General features: G+C 47.0%; 1 protein-coding gene across 3 annotated transcripts in view; it reads left to right on the top strand.

Moving 5' to 3' along the window:
* LOC108249224 (transcription factor COE3) overlaps positions 1-8349 on the top strand; it is a 115418-nt gene that overhangs the window by 62248 nt on the left and 44821 nt on the right. For all 3 annotated transcript variants that reach the window (XM_037977354.1, XM_037977355.1, XM_037977353.1), the window contains exons 7-8: positions 6227-6308; positions 6389-6506. In XM_037977354.1, the coding sequence (XP_037833282.1) occupies positions 6227-6308; positions 6389-6506 (200 nt within the window). The remainder of the gene's footprint in view (positions 1-6226; positions 6309-6388; positions 6507-8349) is intronic.

Genomic DNA, 8349 nt, shown 5'->3' with positions numbered 1-8349 from the left:
CCCACACCCACACACCCACACCCACACACCCACACACACACACACACACTCTCTCTCTGAGGCTGCAGAGTTGCATCATACAGATGATTTTTGTATCTCAGGATCCTCCACAGCTGTATTTTGTCAGCGTTGTCATGACGATCTGTCTCTGGGTCCAGTGTGTGTGTGTGTGTGTGTGTGTGGTCACTGATGGGACAGATCCTCATGAGGTCACTTTCAGATGAAGCTGATCTGAGGTCAGTTTACTGTAAAGTTCAGGGGTTAGATTGGATCAAATTTGTTTTATTTGTAAGAATAATGTTTGTTTGTTTGTTTAAAACATTAATATTTGGTTGGCCTAATGTTATTTCAATGTTATAAACGGATTGAAGGAAACAACGGTCGAACGCACGCCGCTCACCCCTCCAGCTGACAGGAAGAAGAAGGAACTTCCTGTCGGCTCGCAGCTCCGGCTCTGATTGGCTGAACGCTCGCTGCGATCGCAGCTTTTCGCCCAAAACAAACCAGACATCTAAGATTGAACAAACAGGACAGATCAGAGCAGCAACCCTGAACTCCTGATCAATTATTAATAATCAGTCTGACTGAGAGCCACGAACTAATCTGTCAAATACGAGATAAATCTGAGGAAATATATCAGTAATCTGGAAATAAAAACAGTTAACAGAAGATAAAATTCATTAAAACAGGAACGTGAGCTTCACCTGTAGAAACTCGTTAAATTACCGTAAAAACGTGTTTTAAACATTTGTCCTCTAAAAATATTTATATTTCTTTCTTCAGACTGGATGGTCCTTCTTCTGTCCACCTCCAAACACGTCTCTTAACTTTATTTAGTTTCTTTTTATTGGCGTTTTTGGGTTACCATGGCAACACACATGATGCGCCCCCCCCGCTTCCAATCCTGGTAAAACTCTTTGAAATGTCTCATGTCCTCTTTGGACACTGTCCTCTACAGCTGATCAGGGTCGGGGTCAATCTGATTCAAAATGGCCACCAACTAAGAAAACTGTGACTCAGTCAGTGTTAGCGATACTGAGCTCCAGGTCAGTGTGGTAGTAGCTGACAGTGATCCCCAACAGACCCTCTGACGGCTCACAGATCCTTCAGTCTTCCTGATTCAAGATGGCCGCCACAGCTAATGGGATCAAGACTTTCTTCCTGTTTTTGCTCTTTTCTGATTGGTCTTCCTGGGTTTTTGTGAACCAATCAGATTGTTACCTGGCTGACAGGTGAGGCCTTCAGAAACCTGATTTGTTTCCTGCGTTCACACAGGAGGGGGACTCAGACCGATTCGACGTAAAGTTCTGGTCCCTGAACGCCTCTTTCTTGAAACGGGGCCGAGCGACCCGCCGCCTCCCTGAACGCCTCACGGCAGCACTCAATATTTCAGATGGAACAAATGAATTGTACGAGGCTCTTTTAGCAGAATAAACTGCTTTTGTGCGTCAGGACAAAGTCTGGGGAATAAGGGACCTAATGTGTTGTGACAATAGACAGCAGAGACTGTGTGTCTGTGTGTGTGTGTGTGTGTGTGTGTGAGAGAGAGAGACACTGAGGCAGATCTGTTCCTCAGACTGTTTTAGTGCCTCATCAAATATTTAGTTTGATTGTACATGGTCCTGTAATTGCCATCTTGGCTTGTGAATTATTGATGGTGTGTAGCAGAGCCGGGGAGGGCCCTCTCACACGCACACACACACACACGCACACACACACACACACAGACACGCTGCTGTGAACCATCATGTGATGTGCGTGAAGCTGCTCTTTCATATCCTAATTAGCAGCAGAGAAGCATCATCGGAGCTGCTTGGTGATAATTTCAACACACAGAGTCAATATTAGGCTTTACTTCTAACGAGCCGCCGCTTCTTCTTCTTCTCTTGTTTTTGGAGCACACACCGCCTGCGAGCGAGCAGGGTTTCATTTTTTTATCTTCTAGCTCCACGGTTTGTTCGTTAGCCGTAAACAGATGAGATGTGACGGCGCGGCGGTTAGCAGGTTAACCAGGACGGATTGTTACTGCGGCGGCGGGCCCCCGTCTCGCCACGCTTGGTTTGTGCTTCGTTTTGAGGTTTCTCACCCGTAAGATGAGTGTGCGGCGGCGGCGTGCTGGCCCAGGCTCGCCGGGCGGTCAGGTGGTAAAACGCGCAGCGGCGGGCGGCCTGGTGGCTCCTCGCAGAGACGATCACAGTGAGAGGGGAACGGCAGCGGCGGCGCATCGGCAGCTTTTAAAAATATTCCTGCTGAAATATTGATTTTTTTCTGCTGCTTTTTTCTTTCTTGGCTAACGTAATAAGTGCGAGGCTCCAGGGAGTGTGTGTGTGTTCATCAGGGTCCTGTAATCTGAGCTCCATGTAATTGCTTCCCATAGTGCACTGGGTGTGGTCGGGTTGACATCATGGAGAGTGGCCGGTGAAAGCACTGAACTCAGACCCGTGTCCTCCCCCTCCTCGCCCCCTGATGGGAGCGAAATTAGCTCCAAAGCTGCTCCTCTGGAACCATCGCAGCTCTGATTCCTGTTTCTGCTTCCATCAGAGCCCAGGGCTTCGCTGAGCGGCCCCGAGGGTCCGCGAGAGGAGGCATGTCCCCCAAAAACCACAGATCATCTGCACAAAATGATCCCAAACATCCGCAAAAAGAAACCAAAATCAACAGAAAACATCTGATGTTCTCCAGCAGGGGTGAAGGTATCTTCTGAGGGTTTCATTAAAACCTGTCCTCTGCTTGTTCTGTGCTTACATGATCGCCCGCCCGGGCAGGAAGTTGTGATGGAGATGATCAGGTCAGGTCTGAGCTGCGGGTCCAGACACAGATCAGACCCGGACCCGGGTCATTAGAGTCAAACCAGGAATGACTCGTTCTGAGTTTCAGTTGTTTTCCTGTAAATAAAATCCTTGACTCTGATGATGGAGGAGAACGTCTCTGGAAACACGACGTTAAGAAGCTCAGAACCTTTTAGTGTTCAGACGGGTCGTTTTTCCCTGCGTGTTGCCTGCCAGGCTCAGTGATTTCTCTAAATTGATCGTCGCTCGGTGTAATGAGGTGACAGCTTCCACCGACGGACTCGCTCTTCCTCATTATGTTTCCCTGCTTTCTAAGAGCCGCAGAAGACGAAGAGGAGGAAGGTGACGAAGGTGCTGACCGGGTTAATGACAGGACTCCTGCTGGATGCTCCCACTTCATTATTTATTCTAACGGTTAAAGTTTGTGAAGATTTGCACCACTCCTCAGCTGCAGGACCTCCTGAAGGCAGAACTTTTCAAACTTTCTGAAGTTTGTTTCAAAAGAAAAACCGACGTCTTCTGTTATTTAATAACCTGAGAAACAAGCGGACAGTCAGATATCTGGTGCTGAATTCAGCTCAGCGTCTCCCTGACGTTTTATTTTAAAAGTGGCTGAACAAATAAACAACGAGCCTCAGACGATACGGAGTTTAAAATGTATCTTTTAGAGGTTTTACTGCAGAAACACAACAGAAGTCTCAGTGGTTCCTGGTTGGAATAAATAAAAACAAAGAGCCTCTTTATCTGTTTGTGGCTGCTGATTTTATCTCTTCATAACGTGACGATAAATCACTTTTGGAGTTAACTTCATTCAGGAAAAGCTTCTTAAGACCCACATTTGTTGCTCATGACCCAGAGCTCCAGGGACCATCACTTTAAAACCTCACAAATAATGTTATAAAAATAAAACTCACCTGTTCTGTGGTTCCATTAAGATCCTGCAGAACGTCAGCTCGGTTTCCTCGCCAATGTTCAGCCATCGGGATTCTTCCTCTGATCAAACGGACAAAAACAGATCGAGACGTTTTACTGCTAACAGGCTAACTCTTGCAGCTTGTTACAAACGCTTGTTTCAGAGCGGCGTTCTCCCGCAGAGCGATGGGAGGAGCTCCTCTGGTAGAAACGCTGAGTTTGACCAGATAATTCACTGCAGTTTTTATTTGGTTCAGGCTCAGCTGCCATATTCACGGCTCAGAAACAGGCGATGGGAGATAAACCGCAGCAACAGAAAAAATTAAAATGTTTTTATCTCAGGATGAGGAAGTTCTACCGTGTCGTAAACGAGACGTAAGCAGCGCCGCTCTGAGTAAAAATCAGCCGAAGAAACTCCAGAGACCTGCAGCTGAAGGTGGACTCAGGGGGCCGTAGTTATACATGTTCGGGGTTCTTTTCGATTCTTCAGTTTAGTTTTCTTCAAAGTGGCCGTTATGATGTTTAATTATGATTACTGTTCATTTAAAGGCAACACGACAGACAGGAAGCTGGGGTTGGGGGGTGAATACTTATGCAAGCCAGTGTAAATCCAGCTGCTGGCAGATGTTGAGTTTAACTGCGTGATGTGAAGAGCAGCTGCACCTCTGTTAGTTATTTATATTTGTTATCAAATAAACGGCATGTTTTAAAGAACGGAGCAGAACAATCTGAGAGTGATTGACAGGGCTGGGTGTGTGTGTGTGTGAGCCCCGGTCTTGTCTCCAGCTGCGTTTTAATTCAATCCGTATCGATCCATATCAGCTCTCTGAAGGACTCGGTATCATCTGAATGGAGCTTCATATTATTCTGTTCACTGCCATAAAGGGCATTAGAGCCTCCAGAGCAGCAGATCAGCTTTCAGTCGATACACACATACACACACACACACACACACACACCGCCTCACTTCACCCAAAGCTTCAGAAACAAGCAGCTCAGGTTTTACCTGCAGAAACGTTACAGACGATCAGAAATCTGTCAGTTCATCTGAGCAGGAAGTCACTTTCTTTAAATTTAACATCCACAGTTAAGGTCAAGATGCACCTTTTAAAGCTGCTAAAATATTAAATATTATAATTAAAATGTCAGAATATTCAAATATCTGATTTCTAAATGTTCTCAGTTTATTAAATGATTAATGACTTTGATCATTTTAATAATTGTTTTTAGGATTTAAATATTGGATAAACCCAAATCCGTCCGTTTCAGGACTCCTTTTATTCAATTTAAACTTATTTTAATGTTTTATATTCAGTAAAATGACCAAACAAAAACTGAAACAAATAAGCCTGTTTAAAAAAAAATAATTAAATGTTTATGTTGGAAACTTTTGGCTTAAAGCTGAAAGTTTTACTTCTATGTTTAATTATTAAACTGATAATTTTAAAAAATCCAATTTTAACAAAATATACAGAATCTGTCTGTATGAAAACTCCCTGAATGTATTGAGTAAATAAAATACAAATAAGTTAATAGTGAATTATTAGTTAACAATTACTGAGTTATTACAGAGTTAATAGTGGGTTATTACACCGTAATTAGTGAGTTAATACAGCGTTAATGGTGAGTTATTACAGCGTAAACTCGTTTTGTTTGTCAGACAGCCGTCGTGTTCAGGAATCCTTCCTCTCAGGCTGATCTCCGGCGTCATGTTTTTACAGATATTGTTTCTGTCTTATTAAGGTGGAAATCGATGGCGACCTCACGGAGCCCCCGTTTACCCCCCTCCTCCTCCCGGTCTCCCAGCATGCCTTGCTCCAGCGGCAGATCGAGGAGGAGGTTATCCCCTGGTTAATGTGACATGTCTGTCTGCAACCTTGCCGCTTGTTAACTGCTCGGATTATTATTGTGATAATGTGGCAATTAAAAAGGAAGTGCTCCATCAGAACAGGAAGTGGGGGGGTGGGGGGGCGCGGGTCCGAGAGATGGATGGGTGTAGATTACAGGGCAGTGGGAAATGCATTAAGGTGGTCATCCATCCTGACCCCCCCGTCCTGCTCCGAAGCTGCTGGTTATTACCACCCGTCCTCATTGATATCCGTTCCTAATCAATACGCCTGAGCAGCCAAGAAAACGGGCGTAAATCAGCGAGTGGGGGAGGGGGGGAATCAACACACGGCGAGCGGCAACTCTAAATGAGACGCCATCAGTCTGCAGGGAGAGTCAGCCATCTTTAAGACGCCACAAGCCGACACCGAAAGGAGACGTGGCCACTTCCTGTCAGACCTTGACTTTCAAAATAAAATGAATGTATTGCTGTGGACCTGTCTGCTTCGTGATTAAAGAACAGAATCATCTGTGAGACCTGGAACTGATCCTGGGTCTGGTCCTGGGTCTGATCCTGGGTCTGACCCTGGGTCTGGTCCTGGTCCAGATCTTTATTTAGGTTCTGCTTCAGTGACTCGTTACGACTCGTTAGACTCGAACCCGGAGTCTGATCTGCTTCTTGTGTTTTTTTCTTCCAGATTCTTCTTGAAGTTTTTCCTGAAATGCAACCAGAACTGTTTGAAGAACGCAGGAAACCCTCGAGACATGAGGCGGTTCCAGGTGAGACCCGACCCATGTCGGACCCGGGATCGGTCCAGGAGAACCGAGCAGGTCTCACCATGTTGCTGTTGTCTCCTCAGGTGGTGGTGTCCACCACGGTCAACGTGGACGGTCACGTGCTGGCGGTGTCCGACAACATGTTTGTCCACAACAACTCCAAACATGGCCGCCGCGCTCGACGCCTGGACCCATCCGAAGGTAAGCCGTTAACCCGGATCAGAACCTGACGTTACCACGGATCAGAACCTGATGTTACCACGGTGAGCGCTGATGGTTTTAATTTGAATGAACTGACGTCAGCGGACCCAAAGGGGGCTGGCTCAGGTCTGGTTTCAGGTTGATCCGGTCTCGCTGCTGTACTAAAGTTCTGGACCGGGTTTGTTCCACGTTTAATAAGAGCGTGGAACACGCCTGCATGAAACTCCGTGTTCCTGCTGGAGGTTCAGGAGGCGGCGGCGAACAAACGCTCCGTTCTTCTAGCGACCAAATGAAACGCTTCGCTTCGCCTGCATATAAACTTCACACGGTGAAACTGGACTCCGGCACCTGGAGCGCCGCAGCTTCGTTTCCTCTGAAGCTGTAAACCCGTCCCCGGGCTCATAAACCCCCCCCGCCTCACCGCCGGGCAGCCAGCAGCCATGACATCAAGCTCTCGCTTGGTTCGGCCTACTTAGCGTGCCAGGAGGGAGGAGTTTGACATCAAAGGGTTTTTCACGACCTCCTCCTGCGGGGGTTCAGTGTTTGATTTGTGTCACCTGGAACACTTCAGGCGGGTGGAGTCAGGCTCAGCAACAACAAAAAGGCATTCAGAGAAATGCGTTTGATACACTCCACCCGTCTGACAGGTCCAGGTGAATAAAACAAACCGTAAACATTGAAAAGCGCTAAACCTCACCCTGCCGTCACTGTGACTTTGATTTATCTCGCTGCCAACACCAGACGGGTGGAGCTTATCTTATCTGCAGCAGAAGTGACATCAGCCACAGAAAAACACACAAACTGGACTTTAGTTAAATCATGCTCTCCTGAGGATGATCCTCCGAGGTAAACTCCACCCCCCTAACAACAAAATCAATAAATGCGTTAACTGATTTTATATAAAGTGAACACTTCCTGTTTTTACCCTTTAAGGGGAATCAGTTTCATCTGAAGCTCTAAACTTTATCGTTCCTGTACTTTACCTGAAACTCCGCCCCTCTGGGACAGACAGAGAAGTAAAACAAACTCAAGCTCTGCGTGTGTTTCTGCTCGTCTCAGAAGCTCAAGCTGCTGATGTAATTTGTCTCGTTTGGTTTAACCTACTTGCAGCAGCAGACGGGTGGTGTTTATGACCTGATAAGGTAGTTGATCAAAGACAGGAGGACGCAGCAGGAGTCTGTCCCCACCTGTCTGCTACGTCCTGAGCTGTAAATCAAACGCTGACACTAATCTGTCAGCGTCCACATCAGACCGACTCTCACCTGGAAGAACGCCTCGAAACGTACAGAGAAGTTTATCGAACCTGTTCAGCATGCATGAGCTGCAGCGCTCTGTGTACGGTGTCCTGCAGGAGCCAAACGGGCCTGTTGTTTACCAGCCGGTCCGGTATCTGAGGGAAACTCGAGGTCTTTCATCTCTTCCAGACTGGGATGTTTTCAGAGGCGATAAAAGCCCCAACATCTGCTCCCGCCTTTGTCGCCAGCCCTCAGCCTCCCATCTCTGAGATAAAACTTTCCACCGCCTGCTCCGGGTCTTTGTGCTGCATTCATGTGATTAGAACCCCCCAGAACCCCGCAGACCCCCCTCGGACCCTCAGGACTGTTTGTTTACTGCTGCAACAAAAGAGGGAAATTAATAAGAAGGCGACAATTGGCTCCTCAGAGCTGGAGAACGTCTCGACCCGCTGCAGCAGCTGCGGGCTTTCTTTCAGAACCAGACGGGTCCAACAAGGAACCAAAAGTTTTGAGTCTTTGAAGGTCCCCTGAAGGATCTGCTTAATGTTCCAACTTCTGAAAGTTCTGCTTAATGTTCCAACTTCCAGTCCTGGACAGAGTCCCCGTCT

This window comes from Kryptolebias marmoratus, linkage group LG9 (assembly GCF_001649575.2).
Source record: "Kryptolebias marmoratus isolate JLee-2015 linkage group LG9, ASM164957v2, whole genome shotgun sequence".
Classification (NCBI taxonomy): Eukaryota; Metazoa; Chordata; class Actinopteri; order Cyprinodontiformes; family Rivulidae; genus Kryptolebias; species Kryptolebias marmoratus.
This window is presented reverse-complemented; position numbering and strand designations above follow the sequence as displayed.